The 22,730-nt window shown below is 41.4% G+C and overlaps 1 protein-coding gene across 1 annotated transcript in view; it reads left to right on the top strand.

Moving 5' to 3' along the window:
• The first annotated feature begins 1,044 nt into the window (after positions 1-1,044).
• The window catches only part of MORC1 (MORC family CW-type zinc finger 1), a 176,459-nt gene continuing 154,773 nt past the window's right edge, over positions 1,045-22,730 (top strand). Inside the window, exons 1-7 of the mRNA XM_088022888.1 lie at positions 1,045-1,115; positions 5,131-5,184; positions 7,376-7,410; positions 13,835-13,903; positions 17,629-17,719; positions 18,380-18,488; positions 22,426-22,585. Coding sequence (XP_087879014.1) covers positions 1,051-1,115; positions 5,131-5,184; positions 7,376-7,410; positions 13,835-13,903; positions 17,629-17,719; positions 18,380-18,488; positions 22,426-22,585 — 583 coding nt within the window. The 5' untranslated portion in view covers positions 1,045-1,050. The remainder of the gene's footprint in view (positions 1,116-5,130; positions 5,185-7,375; positions 7,411-13,834; positions 13,904-17,628; positions 17,720-18,379; positions 18,489-22,425; positions 22,586-22,730) is intronic.

The raw sequence follows: 22,730 nt of genomic DNA, 5'->3' as shown, positions 1-22,730 counted from the left end.
TGAACTACTTTAGTTTGCAAGTCATATAGCCCTAGATTGAGTGAGTCTGAAGATTTTTTAGAGGTCAATTAGGTTACCTAATTTCTCATCACCACCAGGACCTATCCAGAAAGCATTTTTGACGAGTCGTGTTTCAGCTGGGGTTTTGGTGACTTGGAACTCAGTGCTTTGTGAGTAACAGCATTTGGACAGCTGGTGCTCACAGTCCTTCCTTACATTCACCCCCACCCCCTCCTTCCCCTGAACCTTTACCTGTCCAGTTCTATCTTTTGGAACAGTACAGAATGTCTGTTCTTTGAGCTGGGCCAGCACATAAAATCGTTGACTATCAGCTGACAGGTGAAAAAGTTTCTCACGAACACGAGCCTCCACATCACAGCAAAGTCCAAATTCTGTTCTGACTGCCTTTTGTCCTTCCTTTTTCTCTCTGGCTGATCTTTCCTTCTTTCTTTTCTTTGATGGGAGAAAACAGTCTCAACCCAGGAAACACAGGAAGGTAAGTGCTGGGTTAGAACACAAATGTCTTTACCTCTGGTGCTGTGGAACAAACTATGCAAGTGAAGGAAAACTACCCATTTTCCTTCCCTATACCCCCCCAACCTCCAGACCAGCTTCTTCACATTTCTTTGTGTGTGTGTGTGTGTGTGCAATCATTTCTGATCAAATTCTGATCCTAGGCTTGGGCTCCATTTCCCATCTGGGGAATGATAGAACAACTGTGCAGGAAGGTTAAATAAATCTCAGTGTGGAAAGAGGAGTCTAGCTCGGACGCCTCATTCTCATAGAGTGGATTCAAGACGAAGAATAAAGACTTACCTTGGCCAGATACCGAGGCGGACAGTGGAGGGTGAATTTCACCCTCCAGCCGGCAGGGGGAGTGGGTGTTTGCAGAGCCGCGTCCCCTGGGGCATGGGCGGGGACGAGGGCGTGGGTAGGGAAGCGGACGTGGGTGGGACGAGCACGTGGGCGGGGACAAGGGCTTGGGCCGCTGCCGGGGAGGTAAGCAGTGGTCCGTGTGTCTTAGGGCTGCGGCGGGTCGCCTTCGAGGACATGGGCGACAAGTATGCTAGTCTGCGGCGGGCCCAGCTGCATCTGGATTTCATCCACGCCAACTCGTAAGTGTCCGGTGAAGCGTGAACGAGGGAGGGCCCCCACTAGTGGAGAAGAGTTTGGTTCGTCTCCTAGTGAAGTACCCAATTTGAAAAAAAAAAAAAAAATGAACTTGGTATCATTGATTTATGGAAATTTTATTTAAAGTTTTTGTATTAAAAAATAATGAAAAAGTAGTGAAGATTCTATTCTGGGCCAGATTATGATTATTTTTAGGGAGAGCAAGCTCTTGTGCCAGTGTGCTGGCTTTCGGGTGGGGTGGTCAGAGGGAGAGAGAATTTCAAGGAGGCTCCATGCTACTGAGCCTGACATGGGGCTCAGTCTCAGGACCCTGAGCTCATGACCTGAGTGGAAATCAAGAGTCCAACACCTAACCAACTGAACCACCCAGACGCCCCTATTCTGGGCTAGATTATAAACCTTTTTGTTGTTTTAAAAATAACACCAGGGTAAGAAGGCTCCACATTTAACAAACTATTTAATTGGAGGTTAGCAGAACCCTAATTCTACCAACCTTGCCTATCTCTTGTGATTTCTCTGCCCAGCACACTGACATTTTAAAGATTAAGCTTGTCCTCCAGAGAGTAATTTGTATTTATTGATTCCAGCCTCTGTGGCCTGAGTCCTTGCAAAAATGTAACCCGTCCCAGCAAAGAATCCTCACATTTTGGTTCTTGCTAGAGCATTCTGCTTCTCTGTCAGGCCCAGGTGCGTTTTGCGGACTCATCAGGTATTAATTTCAGATCTTCAGCTTGCAGAGGCGGATGACAGAGGCTTCCTGTCCCATCTGTCATTCCCAACACAGCACAGAGCAGTGAGTGCTGCCTAACTCATATGGCTGTGTGGGTGTTTTTGGAGTCTTTGAGTAATTCGGAGTTAGGAAAGGTACCCACTGATACGAGGGATGCACCCAGGTTTGAAACCACAGAAACGAAAGTGTAAAGAATGCCAGGCAAGGCCAGCCTTGCTGCTTGGGACAAACACGTAATTTTTACAGAAGACAAAGTCAAATGGGCAATATTCGGCAGGTGTTTAGGGCTTTTTTTTTTTTTTTAATCTTTAGAGAATAATTTCAAGCTGGCAAGGTTGGAACAGATATTTAAAAGGTTAACTGAGGCGGAAGACAAATGACAAAAGAGCAATTTCGAGTAGAGTTTAAGAAAAATTACGGGTGGAATGCTGGAAGGACTGTGGATTTTATCTCGGGAAACTTCCTCAGCCTCAGTGTTGTGTTGTTACCGCAGCTGCTGTTCCCCAGGCGCTTCTTGTCCTACTAGGTTCCGCCTTGCCTGCATCGCGTTATCAGTTGGTGGCCTGATAACTTAGTAACAAAAGTGACAGCAGTGTGAAGCAACAACTACAAAATCAGATACCAATTGGTATCTTCTCAGCTTCTCCAGATAGATTTTTTTTTTTTTTAATTTATTTATTTGACAGCGACACAGTGAGAGAGGGAACACAAGCAGGGGGAGTGGGAGAGGGAGAAGCAGGCTTCCCGCGGAGCAGGGAGCCCAATGCGGGGCTCGATCCCAGGACCCCGGGACTATGACCCGAGCCGAAGGCAGACGCTTAACGACTGAGCCACCCAGGCGCCCTCCAGATAGATTTTTGTTTGCAAATTCCCTCAGTCAAGGCAGGAGTGATTTTTTTTTCTCTCTTGTTTCACTCCCACATCCAATTCAACATCAGATCTTTTTCGCCCTGCCTCTAACTATGTCTCTGATGCATCCATTCCTCTGCATTGCCCCTGCCATTAACTTCGGTCCACACTAAACTGCCGTTTAGATGCTCCACGTAGCCTCTAAACTGGGTTCTCTGCTTCCCATTCTTGCTCCCCGATGGTCCATTTTCCTGAGAGCTTCCAGAGTGAGATTTTTATTTTATTTCTTAAAAAAGATTTTACTTATTAGAGAGCACGATTTGGGGAGTGGGAGGGGCAGAGACAGAGGGAGAAGTGCTGAGCAGGGAGCCCAACGATGCGGGGCTCAATCCCAGAACCCCAAAATCATGACCTGAGCTGAAGGCAGACGCTTCACCGACTGAGCCACCCAGGCTCCGCCCCCCCCCCCCCCCCGAGTGAGATTTTTAAAAAGCAAGCCAGATATGTCGCTCTTCTTAAAACATGACCGTGGTTTCCAGTTACATGTAGGCTGAGTATGAGCTCCTGAGCATGGAGTAGAGGGCAGTGCATGACCGGCCACCCCGCATCTCAGCATCATCTCCCTGTTTTATCGTACATAGCCAGAGCATACTGGCCTCCTTGGCTCCTTTCTGCGTCATTGTCTTTGCAGCTGCTTCTCTCGCTGCAGAGTTTCCATTCCAGCTCTGCCAGGAGCTGAGTTCTCAGCCTTCAGGGCTCAATTTAAATGTCTTCTATGAAGAGAGGCTCTCCCTGATCACCGTGTCCTCTCCTTACCATTACTCTTCCTCATCACCCTTCCTTCCTCGCATCTAACCATGATCTGCTATATCATCTTTGTTTGTTTACTTGTATGTTTTTCTATATCCCTCCACTGGCTTGAGTCCCAAGGGGGACTCAGACAGACAAGACCTTCTCTGTCCACATTGGCACATGGCGGGCAGTGTGTTAAAATCTTGAGTGAAATAATATAGACACTTCTATGGCACTTCTTGGTCAGAATGACTACAGTTACTTTCCTGAAGTATTGTTTATGTTGAATTTTTGTATATTGAATCATGTGTTTTAAGTTCACTAGAAAGTCTTGTGGTTTCAAGTGACGCTTTCATAAAGCATATAACCTTCACTTCTGCTCTGTTTTAGATTTTTATACACTAGATTTCTTTTGAGTGAAGTCCCCCCATCTTTTCGCAGCAATTGTATTTAGTTATTTTTTAAATTATAAACTGGAAAGCTGACTTGAGTCCAGAGACCCCACATCAGCATGTGTTTAAAGGTTAAAATTCCCCCAAAATGGAGGGGCACCTGGGTGGTGCAGTTGGTTAAGCTTCCAACTCTTGATTTTGGCTCGGGCTGTGATCTCAGGGTCCTGGGATCCAGCCCCGAGCTGGATCGGAGATCCAGCTGGATCCTGCTCAGTCTGCTTGAGGATTCTCTCTCTCCCTCTTCCCCTCCCGCTGCTTGTTAGCGCTCTCTCTTTCTCTCTCAAATAAATCTTAAAATAAAACGAACTTTCAGATAATGTATTGTCTTGTGGCCTGGGGTTTTTGGAATCTCTGAGCCAGTGCAGAGGATCTTTCTTCTCGACATATTTTCGATATATCAAAATATATCTCGATATATTTTGATAAATGGGTCTCTCTTGCTTCTGCTACCTGTTTACTAAATATAAAAAGAAAATTGCAGACCAGATCTTCCCTTAATGCTGTGATAAAGCTGCTGATTGAAATATCCACATCAAGAAATGAAAAGCAAGTGTGGGCCCCTGAAGGCAGCCTGATTTCACCCACAGGTGAATATTCAGCCTTCAGAGCATTAGTAGTGAGGGCTGTCCAGTGTGTTCTGTCATGCAGGTCCTAGCATGAAGGGGTACAGGGAGGAGTGACCACAGGTAATTCAGGGGAGAAAAGGGCCTACAGCAAAATAGAGATTAATGGGGCAAACAGGGGTCCCCTGCCGGTGCCTGTGCCCACAGATGGAGTCTTAGGGCCTTTTGGTATACCAGGATTTCGATCAAGATCTTTCAGAAATAATTTGACCTTAAATAAGGCAATTTTAATGGCAAGTTCTCCAAAAAACCTTGCATAAATGCTTATAAAGCAATTTTAAAACATCAATGCTATAAGTACAGTAAAGTCCTTGAAGTCTTTGTTTTATTAGGAACAGACAGGCTATTTTGGCAATCGTGTTCTTAGCCTTGGCTTTGTAACAGACCGCATCTACTTCAGAATCTTGACCGTGCTGAGAAAATTGTTTCTAGAATAAGTCCTTAATTGATTATCTGTCCTGAACTGGAGTACGTTTGTCTGCAAGTTATCTTGAAGCTTTTACATTGATTACAGAGTTGGTTTAACTTTCGGTTTTCCCTCTTTCTTTATCAGCACCACGCACAGTTTCCTTTTTGGAGCGCTGGCCGAATTGCTGGACAATGCAAGGTAAGGCTTGTCTGTAAACCACCTCTGTGTAGTAGAAGGAGATTGGCAAGGAAAATTTGACTTCAGACCCAGGGGAGTGAGAGAAATGTGATCAATAAAACAGTTCTCAGAGCAGCATCTGTAAACTGGCAGGCCTCTGACCAAGTCTAGCCTGTTTCCTGTTTTTTGGACACAGGGCGAGAGTTTACATGGGAGTTATAAAGAAAAGGACGCAAAGAAGGGATTGTTTATAAAGTTTAAGGAACAGGAGGTGCCACACAAGAAATCTGGGTCCCCTGCCCTCACTCCCTCCCCCCCCTTTTTTTAAAGATTAGAAGTAGCAGCCTTGAGGTTGCTCAGTGGGCTCAGGCACATAGCAGGTGCTCTGTTGGGACTAGTCTGTGCCTTCAGCTCTGCTGTTCCCAGCGGTGGCCCCCACAGCCAGCCTGAACTCCTCAGTTCCTCTGTCTGCAGCAGACATTGCAGTTTGCCAAGGCTGCTCAGATGCTAGTAGACATCACATGAAGCTGTTTAATAGACTTACTCAAGATGCTTAGTTGTTCTCATGAAGAAGGTCTTTATAAAGTCCCTGTGTTATTCTAAGAAATTATTTTATATCATTTAAGAGTTTGATGGTTTCCTGTGGTTGTCAGAATTAAAGCTGGAGGATATTAAAAGAATGTTGTAGACAGCAGGAAAAAAATGTGGCAGTATAGGAAGAGATGGTTCAGGGCCTCTACCTGATATGCCAGCTGATCAGAGAGAAAGTACCGGGGCTAAAGCACAAAGCTTATTATAAGATGTCTTAATATGCTGTAGAGGTGAATGATTTTTCTATATCTTATCCCATGGCATTTCTCTACGAAGGAACTCTTCCTTTGAAAACTTCCATTTCGGGGCAGTGGCATTACTGAGCACCTATTGTGTGCATGGTATTTTGTATAATGTATAATTATATAATGGAGACAATGATACTTATATGTCCTAGGATTGTGGTAAGGATTAGGAGAAAAGGCTTAAAAATACTTCATTCAGTGCTTATTTGACACACAGAAAATGCTCCAAGAAATGGCAGTAGTGCCTCCAGAATTTCCATAAAGGAAGGGCTTAAAAGAGCAGTTGGCTGGAGGAAGGAGCTAAGGGGCCAACTTTGAAGGCTTGTAGAACAAGTTTGTGTACCTACTCAGACTCATCTGGTGTAGTTTTGGGTTGGAATTGGAGGAAGTTTTGGGAGAGACTCAAATTTCGCGATTAGAGTCCCAGTGGTTGTTGTTATTCTGAGCTTCCCTTACTCAACACATCCACTTCTGCATCAGCTAAGACTGCCATCCTCATTGTCTTCATCCCTCACATTGAAACCAGGGTCTTTTGGCTCTTTTTTTTTTTTTTCTAAAATTTCTACTTAAAAATTAAAAAAATACACAATATCTGTGAGTTGTAGAAAACTGAGAAAATAATAAGAAAAAGAAAGTCATCAGTAGTCTCATCACATGGCACAGGGGAGGTGGTATCAGCATGCTTCTCTGTAAAAGACCAGATAGTAAATATTTTCCCCTTTGCAGGCCATGTGTTCTCTGTTGAAACTACTCAACTTTGCGATTGTGGTGTGAAGGCAGCCATAGGCAATATGCGAATGAATGGGCATGATTGTATTCCAATAAAACTATTTACAAGAACAGTTGGTGGGCCACATTTGGCTTTTGGTCCATAATTTGCCAACCTCTGGTCTGGAGAAAAGCACTGTTTTGATTTCTTTCCTTACATATATAGACTTGTATATCATCTTTAAAAACATGTGATCATACAGTACATATCAATTAGTAATTTGCTTTTTCTTTTCATTTTTTGGGGGACTAAAATATATCATGAAACTCTTTCTGCAATTTATGGATTATTAGCCAACTAACTTTTTTTTAATATTCATATCCATTTTTGGTGAGCTTTTTGTGTAAGTACCACTAAATTCCATCTCTTCTTTTAAATTTCCAAGTTTCAGGGTTTTGTAACACTCTTAAATGATGAGTGATCATAGGTCTTAGTACATAAATGTAGAGCAAAACATTTTAGTAATTGTTTTGAAGCAATTTAAGTGGATTTCTCTATTGTTAGCTATCTGACAATAGGTTATACCTCACATAAGCAATTCAGATTAATGTAATTTTTTAAAACATAATTTCATATTGAAGCAGTGATATTTTTATATTGTTTCCAGAGATGCAGGGGCTGCAAGACTTGATGTGTTTTCAGGTGAGCATATTTGTTTTCTTCCTTTTTTTTTTTCCTTCTAATGGAAAAGCCTATAGTTATTTTGCTTTTATTTTATTTCATGAAATCGAAGCACTTTTTATAGATTTTTAATGTAATTTAAGTGCTTTGTGAGTACAGTGACCCTATGGGGAGCCAGGTTGAGAAAAGTATACTCTGAAAGTGGAATTGTTCACTTGTTAGGGGACCCATTTACAAAATTAGATCTTCCAGGGTTTTGTGAAAGCATCAGAGTGATGTGGAACCATCAATTTGCCTGCCACAAGAAAACAGTTTTATTTTAAAAAGCACATTAACTTAATGGTTATTCATAATTAAGTATACATCATTCTCAACTTATCACAGTTTTAAAGCGTGTAAGTGAATGTGAAGTATGAATGTTTGAGAGTTCTAAAATTCAAACAAGATATGTTTTCTTCACTGACTTCATCTTTAGTCACCAAATATTTATTGTACTTATTAGTTCATTTCATTAGAATATGATGCAAATGAATTTAGGTTCTGCGATCCAGTCTTGTATTTAATGACTACCTGGATAAATGTCTGCAGTGTTAAAACCGATCCCCAACTCCGATTCTGTCAGCTGTCCTGAAAACATTGGCTGTTGAACACAAGCAAGAGGATATGGTCCACGATGTAAATCTGTATCTATAATTACAAAGCAGCTTAGTTCAATTCAATTTTTTAAGTGTTTAAGATCCTGTGGGGTGCCTGGATGGCTCAGTTGGTAGAGCATCTGACTCTTGATCTCAGGTCTTGATCTCAGAGTTGTGAGGTCAAGCCCCATATTGGGCGTGAAGCATACTCTAAAAAGAAAAAAAAAGAAAAAGAAAAAAGATCCTGTGTTAGGTGGGTGCTTCTGGTTCATAAGGCAGAGAGACATGGACATCTCGAGACATCTGAGAAAACATAATAAATGAATGTTCTTCCCTTTCTACTCTTCAGGTTCTGAAAAGTTTGAGAAGGTCAAGAGGGTCAGTCTTTATTATTCATTCAAAAATGCTAGATTCATTTGTCCAAAAATGGAGCTTAGTGTGAGAAATCCAGTGGATTTGCTGATTATACCCTGGAATCAGATACTTGCCCAACCTGTGGAGTCAGGCTTCCCCTCAACACTGGTCTGCCTGGGGCGAGCGGAGCAGAGCTCATGCACTCTGCAGGCAGCTCACTCCCAAGGGGGAACAGGAGAGCTCTGAACTGAGCCTCCCTAGGTGATTCTTCCCTAGATTACCAGTCAGATGAGTGATAAGTGAGTCAAGGGACAGAGAAGGGCCCCTTTACTAATATTAATGGCACTCCATTCCACATGGAAGGAAATACCAGTAGTGGAGAAGAATGGGTCTTCCCTTACGTATCCCATCAGATAGTGTAAAATAGAATAAGTGTTTCTTGCTCAGGAGAGACTCAAAATATGGTAGGAACACAGAGAAAGAATACCTCATATTAAAGAGCTAGGGCCTAAAATATAGATGTGGTTTTTGTCTAGTGTAAAAAAAAAAAAAAAAGAATATCCCTGTCTGAGGAATTATTGTGAGAAAGAGGATGGAGGTAGATAATTTCAGAGATTCATTTATTCAATAACAGTTTATTGAGTGTCTGTCATGAATGAACAAAATAGTTACTCCAGGTGCTAGGGATAGAGCATGGGGCAACATGTGTGACTAAATATGTGTTCTCAGGAATGTGCATTCTCACGGGGGAGAGAAAGACAATAAGGAAGTGAACAAATGATACACCAAGCAATGAAAAGTGCTAAGAGGAAAAAGAAAATGGGAAAAGAGAACAGAGAGTGATTGGCAGGGTATACTATTTTTCATGAGGTGAGCAGGGAGAGTTTCTCTAACCAGGTGATGTACCATCAAAGACCTGAGTGAGGTGAGGGAGCGAGCTGTGTAGATATTTGGAGAAAAAGCAGTCAGAGAACAATGAGTAGGCTAGGTTGACTAAAGCTAATTGTTAGAGCCAAGTAGATGAACACCTTCAATGCCATGCTAAGATTTTTTTCTATAGACAGTGACCATTGAAGAATTTTGAGAATATCATTTGGCAAATTAGAAATGTGCCCTTTTCAAAGAAAGCTTCTCCAGCCATAGCATGTAGGATGGTCTGTAGAAGTGTGAGTGAAGGGATAGCAGGGGTGTGGGGCTATGGAAATGACCTATGGAAGATTTAGTGAGAATTTGAACTAGGGCAGTGGTCCTAGAAATGGAGAAGGGGAAATGATTTAAGTTGCATTTCATTCAGAGCATGTATATATATATATTTTCAAAGATTTTATTTATGTGTGAGAGAGAGAGAGCATGAGAGAGCGAGCATGGTGTCGGGGGGAAGGAAGGGGCAGAGGGAGAGGGAGAAGCAGACTCCCCAGTGAGCAGGGAGCCTGACTTGGGCTCGATCCCAGGACCTGGGAACATGACCTAAGCTGAAGGCAGACACTTAACTGACTGAGCCAACCAGGTGCCCCCAGAGTACACATATTATTGATGAAGGGTCAACGGGTTAAGAAGAATTATCCAAAATCACAAAGTACAACAAATGTCATTGGAATTCACTTGTTATGTTCTTTTGGGTTTATGGCAGGACACCAGCAGGGCATGGTAGTACTCATTTCCCCAACTTTTTCTAGCAGTTGGCATACACACACACACACACACACACACACACACACACACACACACACACACACAGTCTTTGCCATTTGACTTCAAAATGGCACTTCTTTCTTTATTTAGGTTATGTGTTTTGTGAAAAACTGAACTTAAGATTTTTGATTTTAAATTACCTATTCATAAAAAAAGTACCTATTCATGTTATAAATTGTTTTATTGCAGCAAATCACAATATGGCTATCAACTTAGCAAACTGATTTTTCTTAAAAAAATAATAAGCCAGGGTCAGGCTTATGCAGCAATAGATAGAATTGATATGGGGATAAATAAAAATAAATAGTTTTCAAATTATTTACTGAGGCCCCTGAATTACTTTCCAATCTTAAGTTTTCTCCAGGTAACTTGAGGGAGGACTATAAAATTCAAACTAAACATGTTTGGCCATTTTTGTTTTATCTGTTCATATGTATTGGTTCTAGTAAACATGGATTTGCATTCAATGCTTTTTTTTTTTTTTTAAGTGCTTACCAAGTGGCAGAGACTGGGTTAAGTGTTAAGTACATACAGTGCCTGCTCTTAAGAAATTGGCATCCTAGTGCAGGGTTCTGTAGAAAATACAGTGTATATCTTCACTTTCATGGGAGGAGGGCCCTTAGCTTTCACCATACCTCTGAGGCAACTGTGTTTTAAAAAGCAAGAGCCACTAGTTTGAAAGGGAAAGAGATACACGGACAGGTGGGAAGCACAAACTGCAAAGAAAATGTACATTGTGGGCACCCGATGATGTGTAGGAATGAGGAAGGTGTCCAAGAAGGAACCTTACTGGATCTAAAGACCTAAAGGGGAAATAGGCTTCTGCCTGGTGAATCAGGGGTGGAGAGCGAAAAGGGGCCGTATAGGCAGGGGCTTGAATATGGAGAGAACGTAGAACACCGATGGAGTTGCAAAAATGTTCGAGATGCTCAAGATTAGTTAAAGGGAATATTTGCATGGAAATGGAAGGTTGCAGTTTGGGTGTGGGGAGGGAGTGACAAGAGGTGAGCTTGGAGAGTGTATTCATCAGGGTTCTTCAGAGAAACAGAATCAGTAGGAGATAGCTAAATGGACAGAGAGGTAGACAGACAGATAGATGGACAGATATGATCTGCCTCCCTCCCTCCACTCTAGCTATGTATGTGTATTTCTATATCGATATGTATCTGTATCTGTCTACATCTATAGATATTGATAGAATGTTTGGGGAGAGTGAGAGGGAGGGATTTTAAGGAATTGGCTCACATGATTGTGGGGGCTGATGCAGTTGAAATCTGTAGGGCAGCTGGCCCTACTTACTTATCCAGCTTAGTTGGAAATCCAACTAAGAGTTGTTGTTGCAGTCTCAAGTTCTAAATCTTTAGGGTAGGCCAGCAGCCTGGAAACTCAAGAGCAACTTTTGAGTTGCAGTCTTGATGCAGAAAATTGCTTCTTTGGGGAACCTCAGTCTTTGCCTTGAAGGCCTTCAACTGATTGGATGAGGCTCATACACACTATGGAATTTTTTTGCTTTACTTAAAGTCAAAGGATTGTAAATGTTAATTATATCCACAAATGTTTTCAGAGCAACGTCTAGACTAATGTTTGACTGAACAGCTGGGTACCAGAGCTTAACCAAGTTGACACATAAAATTATTGTGAAATGCACATTGGTCGTCACTCTGCTCTTAGTGGGAGCAAGGAGTGAGGCCGCTGTTGCTGTAATCGACAAGAGAGATGATGGTTTCCTGAGCTAAGGCAGTGTCATGGTGGTAGCGAAAGTGGTCAAACTTGAGAGGCATTAAGGAGGCGGAATTGAGAAGGCATATGGCAATCCTGAGGTTTTGACTTGGGCAGCTGAAGCCTAATGGCAGAGTGATGGCCATTTATTGAACAGGAAACATCAGAAGTAAGCGTGATGAGGGAGAAGGTGCTGGGGTTTGTTTTGGACGTGCATATTTAACAGGTAATAGAAATTTATCTGGAATCCTTAGTTTTAAGGAATTGAAATAAACAAGGCCAAACTTCAGGGTAGACAGTAGGGGAATATTACATTTCGAGGCTATGATCGTCTGTAGTCCCTCACTAGAGTTTATAGAAAAAGTAAGCACTGTATACGTCTCTTGAGAATTTTGAGTCTTTCCCACTTATTCACCAAAGAAATGCCCTTCTTTCTGCAAGCTCCTTGCATGAGAACTTTATTCCAAGAGCTGCAAAATCAATTGTTGCATCTATGCAGAGCCACCTGAGGCTTGGATCAGGTGGTTCCCAGTGCTGATACACAGTAGGATAATTGGAGGGGATGTTTATTCCTGAGCCTCACCCAAGACCAGTTAGTTTGGGTATCTCTGTGCAGTTAAAATGTTCAGCCACAGTTGAGAACTACCACACTGTGCAAAGAACTCCACAAGTGTTGGTTTCCCCTTGTTGAATAGCGGAGATGTCATCCTCTGCCAGAGGCGGGGGTTGCACAGAGCAAAGACCTACAATGGGGGAGGAATATTTTGATACAGGAGTTGAGGTAAGCGCTCCGGATGACCAGGCAGAGAGAAGAACTGGGAAAATGAAATGGTAGGGAAGATCCAAAGTGCTTATAGACAGGGAGGGAATTAGTGGGGGTGGTAGGGGATTAGAAGTGGGCATGTGACCATAAAATTATGAACCCGGAAAGCTTAGGTACGTATTTTAGATATGTATTTATAGATTATCTTGAACATTACTTAACTTTTAAAATGTAGATTAGGGGTGACCGTTGAACACAGTTGACTTAATAAATGAGCTACAACTGAATTATAGGTACAGAGTTAGCAAATCTGTGGCTGCCTGATGTTGGGGTAAGGGGATGGGCATGGAAGGGGCAGAAGGGAAAGACTGTGGAGTGACCTGAGGAAATGTCTGAGGTGATGGGTATGTTCACTGCCTTGATTGTGATGATGATTTCATGGGTATGTACATATGCCACAGTTCATCCCATTGTACACTTTACACATAGGCAGTTTGTGTGTGTGTAAGCTATTTCTCAAGCTATTATCAAAAAAAAAAAAAAAAAGAGAGAGAGAGAGGGAGAGGTGGTAGAAGTCATAGATCCGAATGTTGCAATTCCTCTCAGAGCCAGATCACAAACTAAGCATTAAAATTAGTCTCATTAGTTTTAGTTACACCTTTCCATTTTTTTTAAACAAGAGATTATTTTCTGTTATCTTAATGATATCTCTTAATCACCAAAATTGATTCCAAATAACTTAGCCATTTTCAAAAATCAAATGCATTTTCAAGAGGCACATATTTGCTGCCACTAGGAAGCACACACAAATGGCTCTTATGGGAATTAACTACTTAGAGGAGAGCCTGAGGAATTTAATAAGAATGGCCTGGATTGGCTTTAGAATTAGTGCTTTGGTGGAAGGGCATAAAGGTGGATCAGTGGGAGAGAGGGATCCTGGGGTCACATCACCATCTCCCTTTATTCCTGCCCCCAGGGTGGAAAATACCTGAAGTTTAAAGGCCAGTCAGATTCCAGGAGCAGGGCATGCCCCACTGTATACATAATTTATTAATGTGTAGAGGTTTTATGTTAATTTAAAGCCTTCTTGGTGCATGACTGTCTTCCTCCTGCAGTGTCCTGAGAAACTGTAGCCAGGACACCTTTCTGGGTGCCATTATTGTGCCCTAACTCTGTCACTCCACGGCTGCCTTTGAGGAGGACAGATAATTATGTAAGCAGCATGACTTTCTGATGAATAAATTGGCCAATATTTATTAGTAATAACTGCTTTCTCTTACAGTGGATAATGAAAAACTGCAGGGTGGGTTCATGTTGTGCTTCCTGGATGATGGATGTGGTATGAGCCCTGGTAAGTTAATTATCCAGATACCTCACTGGCTGTTCTGGGAAACAGTCAGAAAACCGATAAAATAAATAAAAATAAATTGAGCTATCTATGCAAAAACAGGTATGGAGCTATTAAGGGAAAATAAACCCCAGACTTAACATATTGTTGAACTTTCTGGATTTAAATATTCCAGCTGACAGAGTAAATTCATTGTAATCATCAAAGCCAAGACCAAAAGGGAATGGCAGATAAATATTGCAAGAAAGATGAAAAGAAGAAGGTATGATTACTTGTGAGAAAAAAACATCTGGGAATGAATGGAAAAGGTGGGGTAACTGGGTGGATTTTGAGATTGTTTGAGCCTCCCCTTCAGGTATTGCTTGCAAGAGCCCTGAGGCAGTTTCCAGTGCCTTCAGGCTATTTTTAATTTTCTGCTTAACCTTGAGGAAGAGGTTACCTCTCCTTGTTTTTAGCTGTTTGGTTTTTCTCAGCATGTTCAAAGGTTTAGTAGCTTCAGTCAGCTATTCTCACCATAATGAACACATCTACAATTCATTGCATGATTTTTTTTTTTTTTGGTACCTTCAAGGCTAGCCAAAACACAACACACAGTAGGTGCACAATACCAGTTTACTGTGAAATTGATTTTTTTTTTGAAGATTTTATTGTTTATTTGTCAGAGAGAAAGAGGGGGAGAGAGAGAGAGAGAGAGAGAGAGCACGAGCACAAGCAGGGGGAGCGGCAGGCGGAGGGAGAAGCAGGCTCCCTGCTGAGTAGGGAGCTCGGTGTGGGACTCGATCCCAGGACTCTGGGATCATGACCTGAGCCAACTGAGCCACCCAGGCATCCCGTGAAATTGAAATGTTATTCCCTCTAATAAGGGCTTTGACTCATTTGGGATAGCTTATCCCTGAATTCTTTTTAACACTTGTCTATGACCCACAAAACAGGATTTTTGACCACTAGGTTAAAAAAATCGTGAGGGGAGTTCAAGTAATAGGGAGCAGTTCTGGTCTATTCTATACCAGCGGAAAGGATGCTCATCACTGCTGGAAGCTCAGAATACAACGTAAAGCAGTTATCTTCTTGCTAGTCTCTGAAGTGCTCCCTTGGTATGAATAGTCGGAGATTATTAGGAAGTTTAGAAAATGGTGAAATCTCTTACTCAGGTCTTGTTCTGACTTTGTCAGGATAATTTTGATTTTTCCAGGTGATTTTGACTCTAAGTATTGTTGGTTCCTTAGTGTTTGTTTCTTTGTGTATTTATTTATTTATTTTGTTCTTTTTTTTGGTTCCTTAGTGTTTAAATAAGAGAAAGAAGACAGTTTGTGAGAAAATTATGATGAAAAAACAGTTTTGTTTTTCACTTCTAGGCTGACCATTTAGTTCATTTTCCTGAATGTTTAAGTAACAGAATATCTGATATATCCTAAGGCATTTCCTTAAAGAAAAAAAGAAAAAGAAGCAACTCCTTTTATAATATAGCCATAAGCAAAATGACGAAAACACAGAAAAGTGCCAAATATTCAGATCTTCAGAAGGAACTCATACATCAGTTGACATATAAAGGACTATTTTTTTTTTTTAAAGATTTTATTTATTTATTTGACAGAGAGAAAGCGAGAGAGGGAACACAAGCAGGGGGAGTGGGAGAGGGAGAAGCAGGCTTCCCGCCGAGCAGGGAGCCCGATGTGGGGTGCCACCCAGGTGCCCTGACATATACAGGACTATTTTTAAAAGCCTACTAGTGTTGAGAGAGCAATTCCTGTTAACATCGGTTGGAAATTGGGACACCTGGGTGGCTCAGCTGGTTAAGCGTCTGCCTTCAGCTCAGGTCATGATCCCGGGGTCCTGGGATCGAGTCCCGCATCGGGCTCCCTGCTCAGTGGGGAGCCTGCTTCTCTTTCTTCCTCTGCTGCTCCCCCTGCTTGTGTGCTCTCTCTCTCTCTGTCAAATAAATAAATGAAATCTTTTAAAAAAAAGATATCTATAATATAAATCACGTCATATCCTTCCCCTTTTTTTAAAGCCCTTAGTGGTTTTCCGTACTTTGGGATATAATTTATACTCCCAGTAATGCTTCCAGTTTCTTGCATTATTTGGCCTTTGTCCACCTCTTTGGCTGTTTCTCATGGCATTTACTCCCTTGCTTATAACACTCCAGCCATACCTGCTGGCCCTTCATTTGAAGCTCATCTCAGATGTCATCTTATGAAAGAGGCCTTCCCTGATCATTCTGTCTGAGGGCCACACTCCTGTTAATTCTCTATCACATTATCCTGGTTTTATTTTCTTCACTTAATGCTTTTAGAAATTATTTCGTTTATTTGTTTCTAATCTGTTTTTCCTACCATGACATAAATTGTTATGGGCAGGGGTCATGTCAGTGTTCTATACCTGTGCCCAGAACTCCGGCCACCATATGTGGGAGTCTGTGAGGTGTGCTTTGAAAACCACGGAATGTGGTTTCTGACAACTTTGTGGATTGTTATGCTTACAGTAGCATTCATAGGCTGTTTCACCTTGGACACCGTTACATACACTCTTTGAACTTAAATTTCCTCATCCATAACATGGAGATCATCATCATAGTATCTACTATGTAGGTTTGTTATAAATATTGACTAGGCAGTGCATGTGAAGTATATGATATAGTCCCTAGCATATACTAAACAGTAAATGGTAGCTAATGTTGTTATTATGGATACCCTCACCTAATACCCAGCCCTTTATAAGAACATGCGATAGAATGTCCAGTTGGCTTCAGATAAGCAGAGTGTCTGGTAGCCCTTACACACCACACACCAGGTGTGCAAGTCTGCGCACAGACTGACACTGGTTTCCAGAGTTCCAGAGCATGCATTCAGGTAGGCCAACTGGGAGACCCATTTCTACCTTTCCTTGTGTCCCTAGGAGCATTCTGGTTTCTGGGGGTATGTGTATTTTGAAGTTCAGATGATTCTTCTCTAGAATTTCAGAATGCCCTGGAGAGATCTGGAGAATGACTCTGAGAGTCTGGAACAAGTGGCCCTTCTTCCCCAGGGAGCGTCAGACCTGAAGCCATTCTGCCCTGCTCGGTCTTCCATGGAGCTGGCTAAGGGCCAAATTCATGGAAAATGACTAGTGGTACAGATAATTATAACACATATAATGTATTGGCACTTATCAAGTGGCATGTACTGTGTTCAGGGTTTCACAAACAGATGATCTCCTTTAGTGTATTTGTCTTCATCAACAGCCCTGTGATCTAGGTCTTCGTAGTTCCCTTTAGAGACGAGGAAATTAAGACTCGGAGTTTATACTCTGTTTACCCAAGGTCATATGGCTAGGTCTGTCTGACCTCCTTCAGTATATTACGGTTAAGATCCTGGTCAGAGATCATGGAGCCTGACAAGAATCCTTGTCACTGGGCTGACCCAAGAGGTATGGATTTGCCCTAATGTCCTGAGATATGTGTGACATCCTGACAACTGGACCTGTGGCCAGTGTCAATGATTCATAATTTCTTTTTATTTAAAGATTTTATTTATTTATTTGAGAGAGAATGAGAGAGAGAGAGAGAGCATGAGGGGGTAGGGTCAGAGGGAGAAGCAGACTCCCTGCCGAGCAGGGAGCCCAATGTGGGACTCCATCCCAGGACTCCAGGATCACGACCTGAGCCGAAGGCAGTCGCTTAACCAACTGAGTCACCCAGGCACCCAATGATTCATAATTTCTAACCACCTATATGTCTTTGTCAATTATAGAGGAAGCTTCAGATATCATTTACTTCGGAACATCCAAGAAACGGTCATCAACCTTGAAGTTTATTGGGCAATACGGTAATGGTCTTAAAAGGTGAGAATTTTTTTTTTTCCTTTAAGGCATGTATTATTGATACTGGGAACAATATTTATTTAAAGGCAATCTTATACAGAATGATCAGGTTTGTAAAGCTCAAAACATATATATAAACTGGAGAGTCCTGCCTTGTTTTGGGATTTCCATACCGATAACTGACTTGAATCTTTACATTTGTAAATTTAATTCTCACATCGGGGATGAATCGTCTCTCAGGAAGCAGAAGCCCTGTACTTCAGAGCTTCCTTGAATCTCTATGTTTCTCTTGTTTTTCAGAGCATAGGTTAGTGCAGGTGTAGTTATGTGTCCATAATTATTATTTTATTAGTCTGCCTCAGTGTAAGGTGAGTTCAAGGGTATATCGTCACCCGTGTGACACCTGCTATGGACAGATGATTGTTCTTTTCTTGAGTCCTGGACAACCCCTTATTTCTAGCTGTCCTGTCTCAAACAAGGGTATGGAGCTGGATTGGTTCAAATCCATCTGCTTTACTTTGAGAAAAAAAATAATATTTTCACCCTTTTGGTGATGGGTCAGCAAAACAGGGGAGTTACTTCTATGAAAGAACAATTCATTACAGTGCAGATTCGTGCCCGCCTGTTTTTTCTTTTCAGTGTTTGAGAGGTAAACCAGTATGTTCTTGTTTTTTAATACAGTGGATCCATGAGGATTGGGAAAGACTTTATTCTTTTTACAAAGAAGGAAGAAACGATGACCTGTGTGTTTTTTTCTCAGACATTCTGTGAAAGAGAAGGTCTTACTGAGGTAAGAGTTGAGATTTTCCTTTGGTTTCCATGGTAACAGTGTTGTTTTCATTTACCATCTCAGGAGGTGAAGTCTATAACAGTTCTTTTCTGATTATGATTTAGAAATTTAGGAATGTATTTGGGAAGTGGAGAGAGGGTGGCTGGACATTCTGGGGGGGGTCATTGGAGGCATGTCCTGTTGACCATTTTTTTTTTTTTAAGAATCTATGGCCACTTATTTTTCTTGGGTAGCATTTTTTTTAATAGATTTTATTTATTTATTTGAGAGAGAGCGAATGTGAGCATGAGCGGGGGTGAGGGGCAGAGGAAGAGGGAGAAGCAGGCTCCTCTCTGAGCAGGGAGCCCGACGCAGGACTCGATCCTAGGACCCTGGGATCATGACCTGAGCCAAATCAGGTGTGTAACCAACTGAGCCACCTAGGTCCCCCCCTGTTGACCATTCTTGAGTGGGTTATTAACTCAAGGCAGTTTTCAGAATGTTATTTTCATTATCCATGTACCCGAATCTCCCAGAATAAGAGGCTCCCTTTGGCACAGTGACCTTTTTGGAAGGAGCCTGCAAAACATTTCCACCATTTGTGCCATAAATGGATTATCATTTTAAAAATAAATATTGGATTAAAAGACTTGGAATACAAAATCTAAAGAAACTGAGTGCAAAATAGATTTAAAACTGTAACCCCAGTAACCATAATTTCAACTCCATTTGATGACCTAGCTACGCTTTATTACTTTCCAGTGTCTGAGTTTTACTATTCACAATGTCAGTGTAATTCAATACAGTAGATGCAGGTTAAGGAACGACTCAGCACTGGTTAGACCCTGTGGAAGGTAGAAAACCAGCAGAAGATCATCTGACCATCAAAGGGGTCATGAAATATAGGCAAACACCTGTGAATTGGATACCTAACAAAATGAGGGTGTTTAAAAAGAATGCTGTTCAGTGAGTATGCATTTCTGCTGTTACAAAATTGTCAAAAGCAATGGTATGGATGGAGAGATTAGAGAGCCTCGATTGGTTGATGAGGGTTTTATGCAGTGAGTACCACTTGCAGCTGTAAAGGCTGGTATGTGGAAAGAAGTGGTACGCAGCAACTCTCAGACCTGGACAGGAGTATGGGGTTGGAAGGACAGTGGGGATGTGAGGCTGTCCCCCAAGGGTGCAGCATGCCCACCGGCCACAGTGGGGTGGGGCCGGCTAAGCAACAAGTCTGTAGGCAATAGGGAGTAGCTGAGTGGGAGACTGTTAGAAAGAAAAGCAATGCTTTAAGCATTTATGTTGCCATTTATGTATGTAAAGGCATGGAAAATTGGGCCAAAGCTGAGGTTATAGCTTTCCTAACTAACATGGGCCATTTCCTTTTTTTTTTTAAAAAAAAAAAAACCAAAAAACTAAAACCAGCAACCCCCTCCCATTTCTACTTCAACCCAGGCAATCTCTTTCAACAATATTAGCTGATTTTTTTCACTATTTTCCTGCATATCTCTATATAACATACTTGTATTACTACTTCTTGATTTGATGTATTATGTATTGATTGCTCGTTATAAAAGGATTTATATATTATTATTTCATCTGTTTGTTTCACACATACATACCTTTCCAATTCTCTACCCTCAAGGTAGCCCCATTGTCATTTTAGTTATGCTAATGTTCAGTATTTACGTTGGAAGACTATATAAACACTATTCACACTGTATCCTGTCATAAACTAATTTTTTCCTTTTTCTGCATAATTTTTTCTTTTCCCTGGAATTAGTAATTGTCTCCTTAGTGTTCTATGTACTTAGCACTGTCCTGAGTATTTGCTTGGTTTTCTGTCTTAATCACTATGTTAACCCCAGTCTCCCTGCTCCATTCTTCTCTGTCCCATCTTCCTGAAGACTCTGCCCTGGAATCTTCTTGCTGCGTCTCACTCCTGCTGTCCACGGCTGGTGTTCTGCTGTGCTCCCAGGATCTGCCTTGGCCAACATGTCTTCTGTTAGCTTTCTTAATAAGGATGAATGAGAAGTCAAGTATTTTGAGACCTCACATGCATGAAAATATTTTTATCCTACCTGAACACTCAGTGATAGTTTAGCTTGGTGTTATTTGTGGGTTGGAGTGAATTTTCTTTCAGGAATTGGAAGCCATTGCTTCATTATCTTCTTATTTCTAGCATTGTCACTGAGAAGTCTGAAGCCATTTTAATTTCTGAGTCTTGTGTGTGACTTACTCTTTTTTTCCCCCCTTCTACTCTTTGAAGCAGTAGAATCTTCTTTGTCTTCAATGTTCTGATGTAAGTATTTTGCTTTTGGGTGGGTCTGTTTGCATCCATTGTGCTGGTTGCTTACTGGACATTTTCAATCTGGAAATACACGTTCTTCAGGTTGGGAACGTTTTCTGTAATATTTATGATTTTCTTTCATTCATATTCTCTTTTCTCTCTTTTTGCAACTTCTGTTCTTAGATCTTGGACACCTGGAACTGGTTCTTAAATTTTCTTGTCTTTTCTCTCCAATTTTCTTTTTTTTTTTTTTTTAAAGATTTTATTTATTTATTTGAGAGAGAGAGAGAGAATGAGAGATAGAGAGCACGAGAGGGAAGAGGGTCAGAGGGAGAAGCAGACTCCCCGCCGAGCAGGGAGCCCGATGTGGGACTCGATCCTGGGATTCCAGGATCATGACCTGAGCTGAAGGCAGTCGCTTAACCAACTGAGCCACCCAGGCGCCCTCTCCAATTTTCTGTGTTTTATCTTCTGGGAGATTTTCTAACATTTATTCTTCCAACCCTTTCATAAATATTTTTCTGTAGTCATATTCTTCATTTCCAAGAAGTGTGTTAAATTCTTTCAGTATTCTTTTTAAAAGACATATAGTTCTGTTTCATGGATACAATATTTCCTTTTAGCTCTCTGAAGATATTAACAATGATTGACTTTTCTGTTCCCTTGAGATTTTCATCTTCCTTGTATGGTTTTTGTTTCCAGTGAGTTGCTTTGTTTGTGCTTGTTTATTTGGTCTGTATTTATCATATTAGAGGCTTTTCTCTGATGGCTGTCAATCCTGAATACTTTAAATAGAGTATTCCAATACAATTTCGATCGAAAGCTCTGAGAGGGTGGGGTTGGGGGTGGGGCGCTTTGCAGCTATGAGTGTCACAGTAGTGAGCCCTAGCTGAGCTGATTATTGGGAAACCCTCAATGTAATTTTCTTTATGTCTTTCCTTCTGGGCTAGTCCAGTTTCTCAGAGAAGACTCCTACAGTCTTCTGCCTGAAGGCCTAGCTGACAGCTTTCTGGGACCCAAATGAGAGAAGAGATCTGGGTTCTCAGCATCCAGTATGTGTACCTTAATCCCTTTGACAACTGTCAGGTCCCCCTGACAACTATGCCTGACATATCCTCTAATCCAGAAATGCTTTGTTGTACTCTTTCCAGAGAAGCAGCATCCAGTCTCTGTGGAGGTGGGGGAGCTGGTGCCAGATGGGGATCTGGATGCTACTTCTATTTCACTTCCCCCTTTATCCCACCCCCAGTGTGAACTCATGCCATCAATCTCTGAGCCTTTTAGCGTATTCCAAATTGTAAACAGGCTGGTTCTTCCGGCATGGGCCTCAGATTGGTTTTCCTAGATTTACTGTCATGTACTGTTCAACTTCTAAAGTGCTGATACTGTTGTTCCTTCTGCCGTCCTACCCGTATTTCATTAGGGGCTGAAGTAGATTCCATCTGTCCCCACATTCGACAATGGAGCATTTTAATATAAAACGCTGAGTATACATAATTGTTTTGTGTCTTTTTCTTATAAAACTAGCATACAGGGGGAAATAAACCTTTAACTTTGTGTTTTGTAATTTGGCTAGATGATGAATGGTCTGAATTAGGATCAGATGAAAGGATGATGGTTTTTATTTGTGTACTTCATAGTAAATTGATGTGTGTGTTTTTTTAATAGGTTGTTGTTCCAATACCTTCATGGTTAACAAGAACCAGAAAATCTGTCACAGATGATCCTCAAAAATTCTCAACAGAATTGTCTATAATTTTTAAGTACTCTCCATTTAGAAATGAAGCCGAACTGATGCAGCAGTTTGATCTGATCAATGGGAAATGTGGTAAGATCATCAAATCTCTGAAGTTTTGTTAGAAGTACTTGTTTTTAGTGTCTTTCAAAAGATACTTTACATACGCTTTTAGATTTTTTTCTATTTATGATACCATGCAGGATCTCACATGGGGGCAGTTATTCATTATATCCAC

Source organism: Eumetopias jubatus, unplaced genomic scaffold (assembly GCF_037043125.1).
Source record: "Eumetopias jubatus isolate StellerSeaLion01/CBP00866 unplaced genomic scaffold, mEumJub1_p1.0 scaffold_1, whole genome shotgun sequence".
NCBI classification, from domain to species: Eukaryota; Metazoa; Chordata; class Mammalia; order Carnivora; family Otariidae; genus Eumetopias; species Eumetopias jubatus.
Note: the sequence above shows the minus strand (reverse complement) of the source record. Positions and strands in the feature narration are given on the sequence as shown.